Genomic DNA, 24,124 nt, shown 5'->3' on the forward strand with positions numbered 1-24,124 from the left:
CACTTTAGTACTTGGTTTAAACTTTATTTCATAATTTTCATCCTAGTTTCAAACATACAAACTACAGATACACATAATATACTGCTATGATTGGAAAACAGGTGCTTGGCTTATTTTAATTCCTACAAAAGACCAGAAACATATATTAGAGAGATTGGCAGCTCGGTCAATTTTTAATTTCGGCAGATATACCCTCTGTATATGCGTAGTTTTTTATGTATACTCTTAAATAGTTAACACGAAATACTCTGGCCCTGACACCAGACTTGAACATTATGACAGATAGATGTCCTAAACCAGACATCTCTGTCATAATGTCTAAGTCTCTCGGGCTATTAAATCACTAAATAATTTTGGAAAGAAAATTAATATTTTAACTTATATACTTATAAAACAAAATGCGCTTCCGGTTTTGAATTGTCTGATTTTCGAAAAACCCCGTAAAATTGCTTATTTACATACTTTCAAAAACATATTAAATTAATATATTAATCGGGAAAACTAGTCACATCAAATCATAATATAATGTTGAAACTCTGTATTGGTGAAAAATCATGTTTAAAAGAATACACTTAAAAGTAGTTAACCAAGGAAAATTGCTGATATACCGAAGGTCCCTCTGTCGTCAACAAAGGCAAAGAGGGAGTTTCCAATCTCTATGTATATATGTTTCTGAGAAGACATATAAATCAAATGATACGACAAGGTGCATCTATTGTACAAATGACACGACAAGGTGCATCTATTTTACAAATGACACGACAAGGTGCATCTATTGTACAAATGACACGACAGGTGCATTTATTGTACAAATGACACGACAAGGTACATCTATTGTACAAATGACACGACAAGGTACATCTATTGTACAAATGACACGACAAGGAGCATCTATTGTACAAATGATACGACAAGGTACATCTATTGTACAAATGACACAACAAGGTGCATCTATTGTACAAATGACACGACAAGGTACATCTATTGTACAAATGACACGACAAGGTGCATCTATTGTACAAATGACACGACAAGGTGCATCTATTGTACAAATGACACGACAAGGTGCATCTCTTGTACAAATGACACGACAAGGTGCATTTATTGTACAAATGACACGACAAGGTGCATCTATTGTACAAATGACAGGACAAGGTACATCTATTGTACAAATGATACGACAAGGTACATCTATTGTACAAATGATACGATACGACAAGGTACATCTAATGTACAAATGACACGACAAGGTACATCTATTGTACAAATGACCTACTCAGCCTTTGAATTGGAAAAATCCAAGTTTGCCATCAAGGATGAATGAGTATACAGATGTTGTATTAGACTTTCATATTCAACTGGGCAATTCTTAAAGGCCCACTGCCTTTCCGAAACGGCTTTTAATTTTTGAAATGGGAATGTAAAACGAGATCGATAATTTTGTATAGTCGCAAAAGTTATTAACTTACCGTTAATACTACACGTATCATCACCTTCTGAACAATTTGATTCAAATAAATAAAACGTTAATTTTCATAACGCGGGTCGTCTTATGTTTCCCGCCGTCGTCCTAAATACCGCCTGGTAGTTGACTATCACTGCGCCAGACGGCAAAACAGCGAAATGACTCTCAGCTGTTGTCATATATAACGCAGGAAATCTTGCATATGTTTGGTGTTGTAACCTCATCTTAGGCCATCGATATGTATTTTCTGATGTTATTAATGTTTTTAATAAACCTTTATATTTTGCTCCGGAAAGGTGCATCTGTTGTACAAATGACACGACAAGGTGCATCTATTGTACAAATGACACGACAAGGTGCATCTCTTGTACAAATGACACGACAAGGTGCATTTATTGTACAAATGATACGACAAGGTGCATCTATTGTACAAATGACAGGACAAGGTACATCTATTGTACAAATGATACGACAAGGTACATCTATTGTACATATGATACGACAAGGTACATCTATTGTAAAAATGATACGACAAGGTACATCTATTGTACAAATGATACGACAAGGTACATCTATTGTACAAATGATACGACAAGGTACATCTAATGTACAAATGACACGACAAGGTACATCTATTGTACAAATGACCTACTCAGCCTTTGAATTGGAAAAATCCAAGTTTGCCATCAAGGATGAATGAGTATACAGATGTTGTATTAGACTTTCATATTCAACTGGGCAATTCTTAAAGGCCCACTGCCTTTCCGAAACGGCTTTTAATTTTTGAAATGGGAATGTAAAACGAGATCGATAATTTTGTATAGTCGCAAAAGTTATTAACTTACCGTTAATACTACACGTATCATCACCTTCTGAACAATTTGATTCAAATAAATAAAACGTTAATTTTCATAACGCGGGTCGTCTTATGTTTCCCGCCGTCGTCCTAAATACCGCCTGGTAGTTGACTATCACTGCGCCAGACGGCAAAACAGCGAAATGACTCTCAGCTGTTGTCATATATAACGCAGGAAATCTTGCATATGTTTGGTGTTGTAACCTCATCTTAGGCCATCGATATGTATTTTCTGATGTTATTAATGTTTTTAATAAACCTTTATATTTTGCTCCGGAAAGGTAGTGGGCCTTTAATTTGATTTGAAATTAATATTTAAAAAATCAACCATGTACATATATCGTTGACCTGTCTATTTATGATACATATTATCAGTAGGTACCTGTGATGCGATACAGCTGGTGTTAAATACACGGACACACATGTAACAACTTTTAAACTAAAATCACTATGAAAGTAGAATTATTGTAATTTTTCGCTGATGTACACGTATATTTTCGTGCTAACTAAGATATAAATCTAGGCCTAGTGTTCTGAGCTCTAAAATATATCAATCTTGCATGGCAAGCCAAGTTACTTTATATTCAGAATTATATCGGAAATTCCGATTCCGATATGGGGAATTCTATTCCCCGATATCGGAAATTCTATAGCCGATATCGGAAATTGAATTTCCCATATGATATCGGAAATTCTCTTTCTGATATCGAAATCACTTTTAATTTCTGATATCGGAAATTCTAATTCTGGTAGGAAATAGAATTTCCCATATCAGAATTAGAATTTCTGATATGGAAAATTGTTTTCTAATTCCTGATATCAAAAATAGAATTTGCAATAACGGAATTAGAATTCCAATATCGGAATTAGAATTTGCGATAAAGGAATTAGGATTTCCGATATTGGCATTAGAATTTACGATATCGGCATTAGAATTTCCGATATCAGAATTTAATTCCGATATCGGAAATTTCAATTCTTAGCTAAATAAAAATGCTTGTCATTGTTATAAAGATGATAATAATAATTATGTCCCAGTGTAAACGTTTTTTCCCCTTTTTTGTTCTTCTTGTTTCCCCCTCAAACTTGCTTAGACTATGGCATATGTAGGCCTGATGCAGATTATCCTAAAGCGTTCATGATAAACGCCGGGATTTTTAAAGACTTAATGTTGATCTGACTACGAATTCGGGAACCAGGTGATATTTTCCTGGTTCTGACATCAACGGAAACTCTTTATAGGAGATTTCAGAAAAGATGGCGATGACGTCACACAAAGGTACATCCGGGCGCTCAAAGGTACAACTCTGTATATCTACACATAAACATAGTGGGAACACAGCCGCTTGCGATGATTGTTTACATTCTATTGTAATAAATAGTGCGACAATCCGAGAACTATTGCGTTATTTTAATTATAAAAAGGGTAAATAAATATATTTAACAAAAATATTTAGATATAAACATCTGGTATTCATATATTTTACTCTATTTATACTCCATTTTCGACCGCCACGAGTAAAAACACGGTCGACATTAGACATACGTATAAACATTGACAGAAGTTACAAAATTATCAGAAACTACATATTAAATTCCAAGTTTTCCCAAATAATATAATGATATTTTAATAATCGATTACTGTTTTCTAAGTTTAACTTGGTAAAACATCTTACGATGTGTGATTATGACTAAATTAAAATTTGCCTTCGTAGATTACCCCAAGCGCACGGCAGCCATTACATACAGTACTGCCGAGATCCCGAATTTCGTCATTTTTCAGAGTCACAAAATTATATATTCTGGTTAACTTTTTCGTCAGAAATTTTGGAATTTAGTTTATGACATTCAAAAGAGTCATTTTATAGTTTCTTTTTATCATATTTTAAAACAAAACTTTGAGTATTTTAGGATTCTCGATGCCGTGCGCAATGTGTCCTGGTCGGCATTTCTAGTATTACGATCTACATGTAGCTATGTTGTAATTCATAAATCTAAATGTAGTCTATCTAACATGCATTCAAATTACTTAAAAGTAATATCATCTCAATTTGGCATTTCACATAACGGCACATGGAATAAAAGTGACTAAAAATTAAAAAATATACTCATGAAATTGAACGATTTCACTATTTTATTTTTCGAGATATCGGCAGCAATACTGTACGTGTACGTACACATACATCTTCATTTATGTGTAACCGTGGTTTATACCATTTATTTAAAACCAGATATACATAGGAAATAACGAAATATATATCTTTTACAAGTACTTATTGAGATATACGTTGGTAATTACGTATAAATATTATTAATTTCCCAACTATTGGCTGTTGACCGAGGTGATCTACCGGCGAAGCCATGCACGAGCGGCCGTGGTCTGACCAGGTGGTTCATATTTCGTTATATTTATATTAAATAGTGTTATGAACAGATTTTCCGTGTATTACAGAAATATGATACATTGAAATCAATTATTTATTCATAACTTTTTCACAACATGGATTTCTATGTGTGAACAAAAAGCGTGTACATGTGACGGCCCGACACCGCTTCGCAAGCTGGCCTCAACACTAAATCTACACAAATATATTTAGCAATAAGAAATTATAAATATAAATGTCTGTAACCTCTGAAACAATAAGAAACTATTTTAATGTCAGAATTTGCAAGTATGAAAGTGTATACTTTTGCCACAGTATCGATTGTGTAGCAGGGCTGAACGTATCTTTTATTGTTTTCATTAGTCGACATACAGTGTTTGTACCTTTGAGGACCCGGATGTAAACTTTCTGTGACGTCACGCCATCTTTTCTGAAATCTCCTATTACGCTTTTTTAATTAGAGAAACGCAGATCAATACTGTATGTATTTAAAGGCCGCAGATATATGCATCTCTTTTTTGAAAGCGGAAACAAAAGTACTGATCAATATATGTCTCTATTAAAAAAAATATTCGAAATAAATGAGTGTTGAAGTTTTTCGTGTAAGAATCTCAGAACAAATTTTGATAGTTTTAAAATGATATTTACTGAAGCCTAATTAACTGGCAAAAATACCTTTTTTACTTTTGTGTAATAAAATTTATATAATGCGCTGAATATTGATGCATACTATTATAAGATGTAAGCTCAGCTGAAGCTAGCGATAGCCTAGGGCTAGCTAGCTACTGCAACTGTACTTTAACGTTACTGCTTACTGCACAAAAGGAGTTATCTCCCTTGTAGGAAATCTCTTCTGAGTTCAAAACATGGCGGATGTTTTGAAACAAGTTTAGACAGCACCTGACTGTTGTGTGTATTTTGTGGTAAAACATGGAGTTAGTGTAAAATCGACGACTGGATTATTATAATAGAATATGGAGAGCGGAAATATATTAAGACAAGACATCAATTTTCAGGGATTGTTTAAGAAGCTCGGTAAGATCATTTTATTTCGACCCCAGAATAATGTCAAGCCTGCAGACAACCACTGACCACTTTTACTTTGTAATTCTATCATCTTTCTGCAGTATGCACTAGGCACATGTAGCATCTTATTAATCATGCTGGCTGAACAACTTATTGACAGTGAATAATTAAAGTACCCTAAATCATCTTTTGAACAACTGGACATTTTAGATTATTATAGAAGTCGGTAACTGGTTGAACTGTTGAATAGTCTTGCCTCTGCTTAGCTGCAATTATTGCAGCATAAAAGACTTTTTGATAGATAATGCTCTCGTCTTTAGAGGAAAGGTATTGTAGGCCAGGTACGTATATTCGTTCTTGCCCCTGCTCAATCCATGTTCGCCGTAGGTTGTTTCATCCTATTTCATATTAAGTAAGAGCATATACATGTAGTTAGTTATAAGTATATAGGTTAGGGAGTATTTGTATATCATATTTATGCTACATCTTACTGACAGAACTTCAGTCCTCTGTGATAAGATAATAAATATAAGGTAATTAAATTTAATACAATGAGTTATCACAAATAATCCCAGTCCTAATTTATTTAGGAAGTAATCCATCATCTTATAGTCTGAAATGAAATCAATAAGCAAAAGACGCTTCATACCATTTTTTAATTTTTAATGTCTATTTGTTTTATTGTGAATAATGACTTGTGTAAATTAAACTTCTTCAGTTTTGACTGTTTAAATTTAGTAGTAGAACAGCATAATTATTGCATTCTGTATTTTCACACTTCACTTTTTGTGTTTAGGTCATGACCTGGAGGAAATCCGTGTCCGTGCTCTGGAAAATCTCCTATCCAAGCTAGAACATAAACTTGTGTGTGACGCAGACCTTGTGAATGAGAGGCACCTCCTCATCCGATTAATAGAGTGGTTTAATTTCCCCAACAGTACAAAACACAAAGATGTCTTACTGCTGTTACAGAGACTGTCACAGGTTTGTAGGTCCAACTCCCCCATAGTAATTCAAACTTAGACAATTAGCAAGGGCTGTGGGAGAAAATGTCTGCTTCTAATTATAATGAATAGAAATAAAATGTGATTAATTGTCATTAAAAAGAATCAGATCAGAAATTTAAAAAAAATGCTACATTTTTCATCTGACGGTTAAATAAATAATCTACAAAATTATTTTTTTAGCAAATATATATTAAAAACAATTCAACAATTTTCCAGCATTCAGCTGCAGCTGAGATTTTACAGGACATCGGTGCTATAGAATTCCTGGGTAAATTGAGGTCTGATGTGACCACTTCTCTACAGCCAGTGATTGACCAAGTTCTGGAAAACACGATGAGATTGCCAGAGACGAGGACAGAGGATCATGTACCTCAGTGTCTGTACCAACGCCACAATGAGGACACAGGTAATGGTATGTCTTGTATTTATCAGTGTATATGGTTATTCTTTGATGTATGTATCTTTGAGATACAATATACCTAGCTAGAATGACTTTTAGTTCTGCATTCTTAAATAATAAATTTAATTTGATACTAACAAAGGCATTATAACTGAAGTGGCCAGAATTGGGATACAATTTTCAGTATTATTAGATCCTGAACCAAAAGTATAATTATAATCCATAATAATGAGTACATATTGTGATAGTATTGATATACTTCGATGCCCTGATTATTGTTCAGACTCATGGACCTCTTGTAAGAATCAGATGGTAACTTTACAAGGGCATTACAATTACTTACAGAATCTGTCCAACAACATGTGTCTTCTGGCTGGGACTCTATTGGCTCACAGACGACCAGTTCGTCTGTCCAACAACCACAGGTCCCTGACAAGCCACATATAGCCAGTGGACGAGATGTAGGCATGGGATACTTTCAACATCAGCAGCAACAGCAACAACAGCAGCCTGCTGCGCATGCGTCTACTCAGAACTCCGAGACCAACACTCAAGGTAACTAAAGACAGATTAGGGGTATATTGGACCATTGTGTCCTGATCTCCTATACGCTGGCTATTAGATGCAGACAATCGGCAGGGTATTAAATCTGATAATTTCATTAGTTTATTGACTTGAATGATTTGTCTTAACAGAAACATAGAATTAGACTAGAATGTAGAAGTTAAGATCTTTATTCATTGTCATTTGTTGATTGAAGGGTTTTGTGTACTTTTTGATGACTGAGGGGTTTTGTGTATTTTTTTTATTGTTTTGCTCTGTTTGTAGGAGGAAGTGAGAGTTTCCAGCTGTCGGCATTTCCCTGGTTGGCCCTCACACCTACTGACAGACATGTCATACAATCAACAAACTCGTAAGTTATGTTCACATATCTTTCTTCCTCTCTGCACAGGCTAGGTTTCTACCAAAAAGGGTGCTAAACCTCTTTATCTACTCATATGGAAGCATCAGTGATGTTGTACATATATTTTGTAATTAACTGTTTCTCATGCTAGACATCTACAGTGTAGAGAGTTAAATGTCTTGGCCAGAAAGTTGGTCAGCTCCCATATTTGAATCCCTCAGAGTCATATTATTTTAATCTCTCTTTCCAGATCTCTACAAAGTAGAGAACCACATCTCTTGGCCAGCTCCTGCGAGTTTCTCAGTGATGTAGTATTCCAGGACTTTCCAGCAGAAATATTTCTCCAGAGGCCAAATATTGTCAAGGTATTACATTACAACAAGATTCTTTGTGTTATTTCTCACCTAACGGTAAACAAATGATGATAATCATAAACTTTGTTTACTTAAGTAAAAAAAAATTAAGTAAAAAAAGTTAAAACCCCTCTTCAGCATGAATATTTTATTAGTTGCAACAAACTTCACACTCGCAGGCTAACATTAAAACAAAAGAAGTAAAAATTTCAGTAAACACTATTTTTTATTTGCAGAATTTATTATCGATTCTTGGAAGTCCTACCAATGCCAACAGTAATTTAACAATGAGTGCTGCACGCACCCTCGGCGATCTGGCATTTTCTTTGAGAGCTAGAATGAGATATTACCAAGATCCAACATTATGTACACCAAAGCAAGGTTTGACACTTATAAGTATTTGTACATTTTGGGATAAAATTTGAATAACCATATAAATGGTTATTTTCACGGCAATGATATTTTTGCGATTTCATTGCCATGGGCATGATATTTTGGTCTGTTGAAATGAAGAATTACGTTTATTTGGATTTAAAAATTAGAATTGGTTGGATTATAATTATCCTTGAATTACCCTTGCTGTCAAATACTAATAGCAAAATTATGATTCGCTAAAATTTAATTTTTTAGTTTTAGGTCCAAATCATGATTTATTTGATCTGTGAAAATAATCGGCTATAGGGTATGTTGTTGAATGTAAAAATGGTCATAAAGTTAGATTGTGATATGCAGTATAAAAGTAAGCATAAATAGCTTAAACTAAGTATTCCTATTAGAAATGATAAATATTAGTGATATTTTGAAGGGAAGCGAAAAAGGAATGTGTAAGTAACTTTTAGATGAAATTGAAATTTAGATTGATTTTTATTTTTCAGAGTTCTCATCCACTTCTTCCTCTCCATTTTCTGCTTCACCGAGTACAGATTCTAACCAGTCGACGCCATCTGAACCTCGACCATCAGCCATTGGTGTTACAGACACCCGTCACCGTGGTGATGGTCGGGACGGAGATTCATCAACATCCTCCAGCAGGTGAGGTCTACCAGTACATCTTTGATACTGCTACACTTGTGTTTTGTGATTTAAAATTTGATGTTACATATTCTTGTCCATACTGCTTCATTTGAATCCTTCCTTAAGACTAATTTACAATAATTCTAATATTTGTTTTGATTACTTTAATTTGTGACAGTTCACATGCATCCAGTATTGGCCTTGGTCCAGACATGACAACAACACGAGAGGAGACAGATATTGAGGATGCGCCTGCTCTACAGTATGTACAGCTCACACTGCCACAGTTCTGTGCCCTGGTGTTGGAGAAGGCCCTACCCTTACTACAGACTGGCGAGGAGAGTGTTGTGATACACCTATTGTATCTACTCAGGGAAACCTTCAATATCCTGGTATCCGTTGTCAGTCCATCTGTCTGGACAGACACTAGTCCTGCCGCCAGGGAACTTGTAAGTTTCTTTTTCAGATTATACCTATTGTGTTTGACGACACAAGATTTAGGTTTAGATTAAGACCATGATATCTTATTATTCTATATCCATTAAAACTAATAGAGGCTACACAAGTGGTTGTTGGATATAGAATATATTTCACACAAGTGAATTACATTTTTAGCTTGTATCTTTTGTAACTTTAAAAAGCTGTAGTTTTGTCAAAGTTTAAAATCTCATCCAATCAAAAGATTAGAAGGTCATACTCCACTAGTGGAACATCAATATATTTATCCAACACCTAGCACATTTATACAATGGCCTGAGAGTGGTCTATTTATCATTACAACCATCAGTTCCTGATATATAAATATCTTGTTTATCTCTGAGTTTTGCTGAATTTATAGGTAGAGAAGCTGACGAGATGTCTGAGTGTTGTAGCCGAGTTGATGAACTACCATCACTATGGAAACAGTACCTCTGATGACAATAAATTAGGACTGATCCCCCACAGATTGGCTTATATAGGTGTCTGTGGATTCTTAAAACAACTACTTAAAGATCTTGTCCCATTCCAAAAGGTATGTGATGTCTGTAATACATAAATTGTTAACCATAGAAAGGTGGCTATGTATGATACATACTCGGGTACTATAATATTTATAGGTTCAGAGTTAGCTGTCTGTGAACCTTGTGAAAGCTATAATGGTCACCATGTATGATGTAAATCCTTTTGTAGGTACAGAGTTAGCTGTCTGAGAACCTTGTGAAGGCTATAATGGTCACCATATATGATGTAAATCCTGGTACTACCTTGATATTTGTAGGTACAGAGTTAGCTGTCTGAGAATGTTGTGAAAGCTATAATGGTCACCATGTATGATATATATCCTGGTACTATCTTGATATTTGTAGGTACAGAGTTAGCTGTCTGAGAATGTTGTGAAAGCTATAATGGTCACCATGTATGATGTAAATCCTTTTGTAGGTACAGAGTTAGCTGTCTGAGAATGTTGTGAACGCTATAATGGTCACCATGTATGATGTAAATCCTGGTACTATCTTGATATTTGTAGGTACAGAGTTAGCTGTCTGAGAATGTTGTGAAAGCTATAATGGTCACCATGTATGATGTAAATCCTTTTGTAGGTACAGAGTTAGCTGTCTGAGAACCTTGTGAAGGCTATAATGGTCACCATGTATGATGTAAATCCTGGTAAATCTTGATATTTGTAGGTACAGAGTTAGCTGTCTGAGAATGTTGTGAAAGCTATAATGGTCACCATGTATGATATATATCCTGGTACTATCTTGATATTTGTAGGTACAGAGTTAGCTGTCTGAGAACCTTGTGAAAGCTATAATGGTCACCATGTATGATGTAAATCCTTTTGTAGGTACAGAGTTAGCTGTCTGAGAATGTTGTGAAAGCTATAATGGTCACCATGTATGATGTAAATCCTTTTGTAGGTACAGAGTTAGCTGTCTGAGAATGTTGTGAAAGCTATAATGGTCACCATGTATGATATATATCCTGGTACTATCTTGATATTTGTAGGTACAGAGTTAGCTGTCTGAGAACCTTGTGAAAGCTATAATGGTCACCATGTATGATGTAAATCCTTTTGTAGGTACAGAGTTAGCTGTCTGAGAACGTTGTGAAAGCTATAATGGTCACCATGTATGATGTAAATCCTGGTACTATCTTGATATTTGTAGGTACAGAGTTAGCTGTCTGAGAATGTTGTGAAGGCTATAATGGTCACCATGTATGATATATATCCTGGTTCTGTCTTGATATTTGTAGGTACAGAGTTTACTGCCTGAAAACCTCGTGAAGGCTATAACAGTAGCTGTGTATGATGAGAGTTTATCCCACAGCTACCCTGATGTCCAGATCACACTACTGTCCATCTTACAGTTGATTGACACTGACCGATACCAGGTGTATGTGGACACAGCCAAGGTCGCACAGTCCATGCACAAATCGTGTAAATTCCTGATGTTGTGTCAACAAGAGGTCTGTATACACTGAACACAAACTGTTCATTAATGTTTTCATTTTAATATCTTGTCATTACAGTGAACATTTAACTAGGACTGACCAACTGTTGTTTTGTCTAAAACACATTCTCCTGTAATTATGTTTCTATAACTTCAAGCATTTTATACTTTCCATTTTAATAACTGATATTTTAAGTTGATGAAGTGTTTCTTGGCTTCATTTTGAAGATACGGTCAAACTTGAGTATATATCACATTGCTGTGTTTATGAAGTTTCTGTATATAAAGGTATCTGTACATGTGTTGCTGTGTTATAGGCATATAAAGGAAACAAAGAGCTGGCTACACTTGCTGAGTCCTCCTTACTGAGTCTACAGTATCACCTACATCTCCCTCTGGTTACAGAGTTTGTCAAACTCACGTCCTCAGTGTAAGTGTCTAACTCACATGCTCAGTGTAAGTGTCTAACTCACATGCTCAGTGTAAGTGTCAAACGAACGTCCTCAGTGTAAGTGTCAAACTCACATCCTCAGTGTAAGTGTCTAACTCATGTCCTCAGTGTAAGTGTCTAACTCACGTCCTCAGTGTAAGTGTCTAACTCACATCCTCACTATTAGAGTCATACTGAATGTAATGCTTACATTTAGATTTGACAACAATTTTATTATAAAATCTTCAGATTTCTCAAGATTTCTCAAGTTTTTGTATCCATAATGCATAAACAATTTATTATCGTCAAGGACTTAACAACCATTTTAACAGCCGTCTTTCATGCTCACTGAAATGACAATAATGAAGTCACAATGATTATGACATCAAAATAAGCAGATGGCAGTTCATGCCCTAAACAATGCCATCTGAGTTTGATATGGTTACCTGACATGTTAGTATAACCCTTTATAATGAAATGACCATTTACAGGTGTGCCAGTGTGTCAGCCGACCAGGATCTCCAGGGCCTCTGTAGACAAGTGATGCTCAAATATCTGGCCAATCCACTGGTACAGGTACGCCAGCAGGTGTACGACACAGCATTACAGATTGTTAAGGTAAATACTGGTACATCCCTACAAGGACAACAAGTTACAAATTATTACAACACAGCATTACATATCGTTACAGACTCACTACCTTTCTCCGAAATGGCTTTTGATTTTTACAATGGGAATGTAAAACTATATTGATAATTTTGTAGAGTCGCAAAAGTTATTAACTTACGGCTAATATACAAATATACTACACTTATTATCACCTTCTGAACAATTTAATTGAAATAAATTAAATGTAAATTTTTATAACACGGGTCATCTTATGCTTTCCGCTGTCATACTTATTACCGCACATTATTTGACTATCACCTGCGCCAGACAGCAAAACAGAGAAATTAATCTGCACTGTAAACATAAATTATGCAGGAGATCTTGCATTTGTTTGGTGTCGCAACCTAATCTTAAGCCATCCATATATATTTTCTAAATATGTTATTATTGGTTTTTAAGAAAATTTTATTTTTATCTTCGGAAAGTTAGTGGGCCTTTACAGTAAATATTGATACATCCCTATAAAGGTTACCAAGATGTTAACAAAATAAACCCTAACCATTAAATGACAGTTGTAAGATACCGTTGTATATATAAATATTGTTTACACATACAGGGAGCAGTTTGTGTGGACGAAGCGGCTGATCCTAGATCGGAGGCATGTCGACTCAGCCGATTCCTGTTTGATACTGACGTCCTTTATCAGGTCATCGTGTTTGGATTGGACGACAAAGATGTCAAGGTAATATTTACATTGTTTGGTTGTCTTGGTAACGCAAATATATCTTTATCACGTAGCAGTATTTCCTCATCTCAAACCTGTATAAATCAAAGACTCTGTTAATATTTTCAGTCATCCAAATAGAATGCCAAAACTCCTTCTATAATGACTGTTATATCAGCCAGCTCTACTGTCAGATAACTACAATCATAGTATAATTACATGTTATTGGTGTATCAAGATATTAGTGCAGTCTTTCTTAACTTCTGAATTTACATCATCTATAGGTGTTGAAAATTCCAGAAAATTATTCCTTCCTCATGGCATCCATTTAAGACAAATATGTTCTATGTCGTAATAAGAGTTTTAAGATATCAAACATTCAGAGACAATGATCATATATTGGTGGGCTACATATACCCTGTAGATAGCAACCATTGAACAATATTGAACTGTGTATACATTATACACTATAAGTCACCCCAAATCCGTTGGTGATATCAGATTTAAAGGCTACAGGAGTGTTTTATCTGACAGGTTGCCAGGATGGCGTCTGAGCTGATGCACCACCTATTGAGCAGTCCTCTCATGATGTCCTCACAGTTGTGGGCTGAGCTGATGGACAGTCTCCGCCGTCCACTTCCTGTCCTCCAGGTTTGTACATCGGTCACTGACTGCCTGTAGAAGTTAGAACCCAATGGAAAGATGTCATATCTCATAATCCCTGTCTAACATGAACACCTAACACCACTCTGAACCGGTACGTCTATTTGTTGTGTTACAGTCGTACAGCGACCTGGAGACAAGTCTAGGGAAATGCCTGCTGAACATGTCTGATCCACAGATTACAAAAGGTTCTCTGTCCCACCTGGAGAAACTACGGGCCACACTCAGACACATGTTCTCATCTGATGTCAGGTGAGCAAAACCAGATACTTTTATGTGAAGTCCAGATATTATGGGTCACATAAATCTGACAAAAAGCCCTCCATCACTGAGTTGCAAGTTTAAAACCTACATGAGGCAGTTCTCATGCACTGACCACTGGTCAATATGTGTATTTTTTAAGGTACAACCTAATAAACATTTCCTCAATTTACCATAGTTGCGAATAGTACATGAATGCTTTATCAAGCAAACCAGCCAAAATTAGAAGATGTTTAATGTCTACAGCTTATCATTTAATTATTCAATTTAATCTTAATTCCTGGACATTAATGATAAGTAAAAAGGATTCATGATCTACCTAATGGGCGTCTTCTTTTCATTTTGTTTAAATTGTATTTATAATGAAGAGGTGTAGACTTGTATTGAAAATGATGAAATGAGGTAACTTTTGAATACATTAAATTTCTGTAACCAGGACTCGAGCAGAGGCCCTGAAGCGTGTAGCCTGGTTCCTGTCTAATGAGAAGGACAGTACAAAAAAGCTGCCAGTCTTCTCTGATCTTGACGTGACAAACTTAACCAACATATTTGTGATGGAAACGCCTCGCTCTATAGACGAAGATCTAGGCCGATCAGTATTTCAGGTTAGTTGTATAACATACATGTATTATAAAATGTTCTTTGTAACAATGAAAAAAATAACGATAATAAAGTAATTCTGCATAACATTCCAATGAACAATACATTCTGTAAAAACAAGAAGAAAGCTTCCATTTAGTGAATTGGTTGATTTCGACTTGTATATAATTTTGAAGAATACTTATACTGACCTACTAAAACCAAACTATCCTTTGTCCAACAGATTGATGGACTAAGGAAAGTAAATGATATCTTCAAGTCTACGTCAGTCGACCCCGGAGTGAAGCGATCTGCAGCAGATCAACTAGCCATCATACTACAAGGTTGGTTTGAAATTGTAGGCTGTGTAATAAGGAACTTTATCTATAGTAAGTGAGGTCATGTCAGAGCAAACTAACTTAAGCGATGTACCTGTATTAACATATCTGGTCTATTATTGTTCAGCTGAATCTTTACTCTAATGCTACTGTGACAACTGTACTTGGTAGGTAATTGTCACCTTTTGTAATTATCTCTGTGATTGGTTTTTGTTTATGTGTATTACATCTCCTATTTTATGGAAGTCTGATCAAATAGTCAAAGACCAGGTGTACTCTGAATGCTCTTGTGCAATTATAATATCCATTGGGTCAAAATATATAAGGGAGATAACTCCGTAAGAGTTTTAGATGGAATATAGCTATACTGTCTTTGATTTAAATATCTCTTTTTATACAGATCACAATCTACATTCTGCATTCAAAAGAGATGGAGGGCTTGAAAGCGTTCTTGAGCACTTGAAGCTGGCTATATTACGTGAACAAGGACCCAGTAAGGTATGTATACTCCATAATTTGGCCTTGATCCTCAATAAAGGTCAAATTTAGGATGCACTGTTGGATATTGTTGAAAAATGCTTCACGAAAAGCATACTCTAAGAAAATTAATTCTTTAAGTAAATGATAATGTACATACTGCAACATTTTTAATTGGTGTGTGAAATATTAGAACGGTGTTTCTGTTTATATACAGAAGTGTTTTTATTAACTGGAAGGCTACAAGTACTATACTACATATTTAAATCATTGTAGTCTTCTGTCAATAATGAACATGAAAATAGGATAATAACTTCAATTTATGAAACGCTCGTCTATATTCTGATATAATCAAAAAGTGGTGTTGTGTTTAATCAATTACTTTATTTTAGCATAATAACAAATTTAGTGTTAAGGGATCTGCTTTAGTATGGACATAAAATATTAAGTGCATTTTTGTCGTTTTGTTTTCAAAGATTTTCCTAAAATAACAAAGATAAAATACTCCAGTTTTGATATTATTTTTCCAAAACTTGGAATCTAACTTTTTTTAACCCCCTTACCTGTCATGTCTCCTTCACAGATTGACTACCTGCCGTATTTGAATGCCTGTGTAACCATACTACGATATCTGATTCACCATGACTATACTCTCCGTCACAAACTGGCCACAGATGAGGAAATTTACACATGTTTAATCAGAGGTAATATAGTTCAAGCCAAACAATTCCAATTCTATAAATGAGATACAGTTGGGACAATGCATATATGTGGTGTAAAATTGTGGTGATAATGAAGAAAGATAAACTATCTAACGTGGACTTCTGACACAGTGATCACAAGCTACTGGTAGATTATAAAAACAAAAAAAATCATCTTTTTGTTCTATATTATAGAATTTTATGGAAAAGCATAGCATGCAAGATTTAATTTGAAAATTAATCATAAAAAATGAGCAGCTATCTTGAGGAATACTTTCCATATTAAGGCCTTGTTTGACTTGCAGCGGCCTTTATAAACCAGAGGGATGAGAGAACATGCTACGAGTCCGCTCACACTCTTACACTGCTGCTGTTTGACGAGGTGGCCAAGTTTGATATGGGGTAAGATATATGACACCACACCAGAACCTTCATTGTATATCTACCATTGGGGTAAGATTAATGTATAAGGATGTCGTGTAAGTTTGACCAGAAAATGTCCTTATTAAACTGACATAAATTTAATCTTGGTTTATATGAATAGATTTCAAAAATTGAAAACAATTATTCCCATGCTGTGGTTTATTTATCTCGCTTTGTTCTGTTTCAGAGGAGGACAAAATCCTGTTGTTACATTTTCTATACCAAAAGTTTTAAAGAAAAGGTAAATATTAAGCTTAGACTTCTAGATTACATTTGTAACACTATCACCAGATTTAGCTGTAAATATGGTACAATAATGATGTACATGCTTCTGAAGGCTGACAAAAAAGCTTTTTAAATTTTTTTTAAAAAAAAGACTTCTATGTGAAGTGTTCTGCCTTGTCCTACAGATACCGTTTACCGTTCCGTCCAGTCTGTCACCATGACATCAGTCCCCATCAGGGCCTACAGCCCCTGGAGCCTGACCCTCTCACTAGTGGTCCTCCCGCGGATATGTTAAAGGTGGTATGGAATGTAGCCTGGCATGGAGGCATGGACAAATTGCTGTCTTATCTTAAATCACACAAGTCTAAACAGGATAATTTTACTGAGTAAGTATCATATAATCAAATAAAATTTCCTTGAACAACATTTCTTTATCTTTACATTCTTACATTCATGGTGTTTAGATGAATTTAGTATATATATAAATAAGGAATCTTTGAATAGGAATGTTGTAACTTGATTGTCTCTGAAATGTTGAATAAGAATCTTTTAGGGCTAAAAATATCTCTTTATTACAGGTATTCATTGTTTCAGATTCTGATTGAAAGTTTGCCTAACCTGTTCCGATCATGTCTATAATTATTTGTTTGTTTCAGATTTTCGGCATACATCAACTCCGTTCTGACAATGTCAATAATTTTTTGTTTGTTTCAGGTTCTCGGCAAAGCTGCACCTGACGTGTTCTGACCGTGTTATTATACAAGCCACACACTTGAGACAGGGGATGCGGGAGGCTGTGTATGATATCAGTAACGCTATGTCCCACAAAGGTGTCAGCTCAGCACTCAACAGACTATTGACCTACCTCGTCACTGCTCAGGGTTACCAGGGGGTCGACGATGTCTTCAACCTGGAATGGTTTACAACAATTGGCAGGTATGAAAATAACATGGAACTGAAAAAGCTTATTCACAATAGATGGTAATGTCAAGAAAAACTGAAAGGTTATATGGTTATGTTGCATACATTTTACATTAACAATGATCGTGAAAATTTCATTTATTGTCAAATTCTGTTGAGAGTTGAAGTTTTAAAAATGTTACACTGCTGATGAATGGAGTGTTTCTCTACCAAAAACAGGAGCAGACAATTTAGATAGTATTGATTCTGTAACGTCATCACCTTCTCACCGCCACTAATCGTAATGTCACAACCATTGTTTCCGTATCAACGGCCGCGGTGACGAGGAGACATATATATATATATATATATGAGTTCTTTTTGAGATGAAATGTGGTGCAATAAATGACTTGACAAAATGGATACCGTTCCGAACTTTATTAATCCACAGTCAATCCAAAGTACATACAGTTCACATTCAACAAAGTATAAATCCACATGGTACTTTCACACTAATCCTGGCCAAGCTCTTTCACACAATGTTCACAAGTACATCCTCACAAAGTAACAGCACTTCCACTACGGTAACTTCTTAAACTACAGGAAAACTCTCTTATATGTAAAATGAGCACCTCTATTTATATGGCTTCAATAACAGTTAATATTCATGAACTCCCAAATTGTTCTTTTGACCAGTCCTAACATTTACCTTATGCACATGCTCAACCTGTGCCTAATATGGACCAAGGCGATATCCGCAATGCGACACTGACCAAAATCGTGTACACATCTCTACCTAGATGACCACTATGTGTAAACAACGGACTTTTAGGGTCTCCGTAAACTATAGCGTTTAAATGACAAGGTGCTATCTATGAACCAACGCGAGATGCGTAAACCTATATACCAGACTACTATTACAGCCTTTACCGTACTCAAAGGCCTTTGTACTTGAGTTGAACAGATTGACTTGGCTATAACTATGTTCCCTATATACACTAAATAAAAGGTCTATCTTTCCTAAACATATAACCATTCTAATAAAACAATCTATATTCTCAAAACCAGTGTTGTGTACGGTATGTACAAACATTTTTTCGGGATAAACAATTAGAATTTCAAGACACCGAAGGGGACAACTAGCATTGATTTCTGCCTCAATATAGGATTACATATGTTGTTATGGATATGGGCAATCATTTTAGGGGGCAAATATAGGATTACATATGTTGTTATGGATATGGGCAATCATTTTAGGGGGCAAATATAGGATTACATATGTTGTTATGGATATGGGCAATCATTTTAGGGGGCAAATATAGGATTACATATGTTGTTATGGATATGGGCAATCATTTTAGGGGGCAAATATAGGATAACATATGTTGTTATGGATATAGGCAATCATTTTAGGGGGCAAATATAGGATTACATATGTTGTTATGGATATAGGCAATCATTTTAGGGGGCAAATATAGGATTACATATGTTGTTATGGATATGGGCAATCATTTTAGGGGGCAAATATAGGATTACATATGTTGTTATGGATATGGGCAATCATTTTAGGGGGCAAATATAGGATTACATATGTTGTTATGGATATGGGCAATCATTTTAGGGGGCAAATATAGGATTACATATGTTGTTATGGATATGGGCAATCATTTTAGGGGGCAAATATAGGATTACATATGTTGTTAGGGATATGGGCAATCATTTTAGGGGGCAAATATAGGATTACATATGTTGTTTTGGATATGGGCAATCATTTTAGGGGGCAAATATAGGATTTTGAGGATTTCAATAGGCCCAGTGGGCAAACTTATACTTGCATGATTAGGCTTAATGATTAAAGGCTGCCACATGTGCGCAATAAGGGCTTAGCTCAAATTAAAAGACACTATTACATGTATTTTGAATTAGTTGTTTTAGAGTTATAGTGCAATTTCTAAAATGACAATTATAATGCTCTCAAAATAGGTGAGGGTATCTTATTTTCGGGAGGGTTCTTATTTGCTGTGAAATACAGTATGTTCCATAATTTCAATTTACAAATTTAGAAGTTGATTATCAGCATAGTGATCACATGGTTAGTATTGGTTTATTTTGGTGTGAGACATGGGGAAGCCATATGGCAAGGCTTTGACCAGTCATCTTGGCTTTCGAAACACTAAAATAAACCATGTATTGTAAGATACTAACTGTGGATTGTATTAATCCTGCAGCAATTTGCTTATAGATGGCATTCAAAGAAATTAAAACAAAAACTCAACTTTAAAAAATTATTTCATTAAACTTGAATATGAGTGCACTCCTTTTTACTGCCATGAAAAATATATCTGTTCCTTCGTAAACAGAGGTCTAGTCATTCTGTGTATAAAATTCAGAGTATGAAACAGACATGGAAATACTAAAAAAACAATTATTCTGAACACAGAATAATCTACAATACATTTGTGTGTCATAGGCCAAGAAAAAGATGATAACACAATATGTGGGTTTTATATCGTTAAAAATGACATCCCAGTAAATTTGACGTCACGTTTTGGTGGGACTGAATAACGTTGCAATCACCAGAATGTTCAAGTCTAGGGTCAAGTTAGAAAAAGTTCTATTAGATGAACCAATGCATGCACATGAAACATATTGACAGATAAAGCATTTGGTATTGATGGATAAAGCGTTTTGTATTGATGGATAAAGCGTTTTGTATTGATGGATAAAGCATTTTGTATTGATGGATAAAGCATTTTGTATTGATGGATAAAGCATTTTGTATTGATGGATAAAGCGTTTTGTATTAACGGATGAAGTATTTTGTATTGATGGATAAAGCGTTTTGTATTGATGGATAAAGCATTTTGTATTGATGGATAAAGCGTTTTGTATTGATGGATAAAGCATTTTGTATTGATGGATAAAGCATTTTGTATTGATGGATAAAGCATTTTGTATTGATGGATAAAGCATTTTGTATTGATGGATAAAGCGTTTTGTATTGACGGACGAAATATTTTGTATTGACAGATAAAGCGTTTTGTATTAACGGATGAAGTATTTTGTATTGATGGATAAGGCGTATTGTATTGAGAGATAAAGCGTATTGTATTGAGGGGTAACACATTTTTTATTGACGGACAAAGGCAAGCGTTTGATATTGACGTACAAAGCACTTTGTATTGACAGATAAAGCGTTTTGAAATGACAGATGAAGAATTTTGTATTGATGGATAAAGCGATTTATATTGAGGGATAAAGCATTTTGTATTGTCAGACAAAGCGTTTGATGTTGACGGACAAAGCACTTTGTATTGACAGATAAAGCGTTTTGTATTGACGGATTAAGCATTTTGTATTGACGAATAAAGCATTTTATATTGACAGATAAAGTGTTTTGTAATGACAGATAAAGCATTTTGTACTGACAGATAAAGTGTTGGTATTGGTGGATAAAGCATTTTGTACTGACAGATAAAACGTTTTGTATTGACAGATAAAGCACAAGTTTATCTGAGATTATTTATGGGTCAGTATGTCAATTATTGTCAGTAACTCAGGAGTCTTTTGTTTAATTTTATTTAAACTTAATCTGTTAATTGGACAAAGTATGATAATTAGTACATGTTTGTGTGATTTCAGGAGCAGCAATAAACTTAATTTGGTATTGTCACAATATGTGTTGCTTCTTATCGGAAAGTTTTGGTCATGTGATAAAACTTATCCTACTTTTTACCAAGGTTTAACGTTATATGTGGCGTAATTTTCATACTCACAAATCAAAAAGAGCTTTTCATATATGTTATTCACCATCATAAGTTACCGCCCTTTTAGAATTACAATACGTACAATGCATAGGTTTTAATTTTACAAAGTCAAGTAAGAGCTCAAAATGGATTTTAGTCCACTATACCTGCCTATATTATAAGGTTTTATATTAGGAACAAAAAAAAATTAATAAAGAGTCTGATAATATATGCAGGTTTAGGGGACTAAATGCATTTTGGCAGTATGTTCTGCCAAAAATATTATATTTACGCATACAAATGCAATGAAATGAGCACATAGGGTCAGAAAATGAGGTCAAGTTCTGGTTTACAATTTCATTTCCCAGTGTAATTTGTAATTGTAGAGTGACTTATGCATGTTTTTATGCTTTATGTACATAAGTGAATTATGCAGATATGTACATAAAGCATAAAAACAAAAACTTTTACAGTGCATAAAGGCTTCGATCCATCAGTATTTTGAAGGTCGAAATTTTAACAATCTTCTACCTATACCATACATTAAAACAGATGAGTGTGATGGTAGAGGATAATTTACCATCGCATCAATTGGCTTACTATTGTAAACAAATATATATTCTGTGTATCTTTTATTTAACTAATTATGGTAATTGCACATCATTGTGTTAACCTGTTCTTGATTGCTTTTACACTGAACCTTGAATGCACTAAAATAAATACATTTACATTACATATATGTTCTTCTAAGTTTGTGAATGTCTCCTATTTCATTACCTTCACAACAAATATTGTTTATTAGTGTTACACAAGTGACAAACAATTTCGTTTGGAAATAATTATACCGAAATAGAATTGTAAAATAAAAGTCAACTTTTGGCATAGAACATTAATCAGGATTCAAGTTCTATAATTACCTGGTATTTACTTTCACTTAAATAACATTCTTAGCTTTGTATCAAATTTTTATTTTGAAAACTACAGAAAGTAGTTATAAATTCCAATTTAAAAAAATGCAAAAGTGAGTAAAATGAAGGAAAAATCACAAAACACATTAAACAGAATAAATGGTGATTAAATAAAAATTGTTGATACTTGTGGTACAAAATGTCACTAGAACATGATTGAACATGTTTTACCAGTATTTCTTCTTTGATATTTTGAAGAGCTGTACAATAAGTAAATCCACAAAATTTTGTGTTATTGAGTTGTGTATACATTGCAAGTGATTTTCTTAATCAATGATTTCAGGGGCCTGTACCTTTTCAGCAGGGAAAACACTATATTGCATCTTTCTTGAAACATGTATAATATTTTAGAGAGTTTTCCTTCATTTGGGAAAATATTTACATAAAATTTGGAAAATACAGCAAAATTCCTCTAGGAGAAGGGGCCTTTATTCGGCCTAAAATGTACCTAAAAACACTAGGGCTGGAGCAATATATTGATATACCGATATGTATCGGTTTTTAGCAGCGTATCGAATATGGATACGCAAATTCGATATGCAAACATGCTGTATATCGCTGTCTTGTTTTAACAACTCAACCTACTGTTTTCATTATAGCAATTGAAAATTCCAAACAAAATTTATTCTAAACATTATTCAAGTAAGAGCATTTCAATCGAAGGGAAGTGTTTAAAGCATCCGTATCACCAAGATGGATTAGAAATGCCTTAACTCGAATCAAATGTTTGGTAGATTTTTTCCAAGTTATAGAATGTTTTATCAAAATTGTCTATTATTGTCATATTATTCAGAACACAATGGTCAGCTGAATTTGAAAAAGAGGTCCACTGTGTCGTCAATACGTATCGTGTATTGTTTCAGTGTATTGTCAATATGTATCGTATCGTTTAAGACCTTCCAATTCCCAGTCCTAAAAAACACTGGTAAATTATTATTATTGCATGTATTGATTTAAATAAAATATAAATTGATTAATTTTATATAAAAATGGTTGAAAAAACATATGGTTGCTCAATAGTTGATATGATAACGTGCTATAAATTGAAGAAAAAAAAGAAAAATATTTTCAGCCCCCAGGGAGGATCGAACTCCCGACCCCTGGTTTACAAGACCAGTGCTCTAACCACTGAGCTATGGAGGCTTACATACTAGCGATGGTAGAAAGTTTTGCCATATTCATGTTGTTCAATGGTTACACTATGACTCATAAAATTAACACAAAAAACACGTTAAT

The 24,124-nt window shown here is 34.5% G+C and overlaps 1 protein-coding gene and 1 non-coding gene across 3 annotated transcripts in view; one reads left to right on the plus strand and one right to left on the minus strand.

Moving 5' to 3' along the window:
* Positions 1–5,563: 5,563 nt before the first annotated feature.
* The window catches only part of LOC138315111 (rotatin-like), a 46,652-nt gene continuing 28,091 nt past the window's right edge, over positions 5,564–24,124 (plus strand). The window contains exons 1-24 of one of the 2 annotated variants that reach the window (XM_069255855.1): positions 5,564–5,740; positions 6,528–6,715; positions 6,955–7,150; positions 7,484–7,693; positions 7,967–8,051; positions 8,293–8,407; positions 8,632–8,776; positions 9,271–9,427; positions 9,588–9,858; positions 10,248–10,421; positions 11,648–11,860; positions 12,162–12,274; positions 12,766–12,892; positions 13,500–13,625; positions 14,142–14,258; positions 14,389–14,522; positions 14,968–15,136; positions 15,355–15,454; positions 15,849–15,946; positions 16,509–16,629; positions 16,932–17,028; positions 17,237–17,290; positions 17,460–17,660; positions 17,989–18,210. In XM_069255855.1, the coding sequence (XP_069111956.1) occupies positions 5,680–5,740; positions 6,528–6,715; positions 6,955–7,150; positions 7,484–7,693; positions 7,967–8,051; positions 8,293–8,407; positions 8,632–8,776; positions 9,271–9,427; positions 9,588–9,858; positions 10,248–10,421; positions 11,648–11,860; positions 12,162–12,274; positions 12,766–12,892; positions 13,500–13,625; positions 14,142–14,258; positions 14,389–14,522; positions 14,968–15,136; positions 15,355–15,454; positions 15,849–15,946; positions 16,509–16,629; positions 16,932–17,028; positions 17,237–17,290; positions 17,460–17,660; positions 17,989–18,210 (3,494 nt within the window). In that variant the 5' untranslated portion in view covers positions 5,564–5,679. The remainder of the gene's footprint in view (positions 5,741–6,527; positions 6,716–6,954; positions 7,151–7,483; positions 7,694–7,966; positions 8,052–8,292; positions 8,408–8,631; positions 8,777–9,270; positions 9,428–9,587; positions 9,859–10,247; positions 10,422–11,647; positions 11,861–12,161; positions 12,275–12,765; positions 12,893–13,499; positions 13,626–14,141; positions 14,259–14,388; positions 14,523–14,967; positions 15,137–15,354; positions 15,455–15,848; positions 15,947–16,508; positions 16,630–16,931; positions 17,029–17,236; positions 17,291–17,459; positions 17,661–17,988; positions 18,211–24,124) is intronic. The other variant, XM_069255856.1, reaches the window with a different exon arrangement.
* Trnat-ugu (transfer RNA threonine (anticodon UGU)) lies at positions 23,959–24,031 on the minus strand. The gene has a single exon. It is a non-coding gene; the product is annotated as a tRNA-Thr (tRNA).

This window comes from Argopecten irradians, chromosome 2, assembly GCF_041381155.1.
Source record: "Argopecten irradians isolate NY chromosome 2, Ai_NY, whole genome shotgun sequence".
NCBI lineage: Eukaryota > Metazoa > Mollusca > Bivalvia > Pectinida > Pectinidae > Argopecten > Argopecten irradians.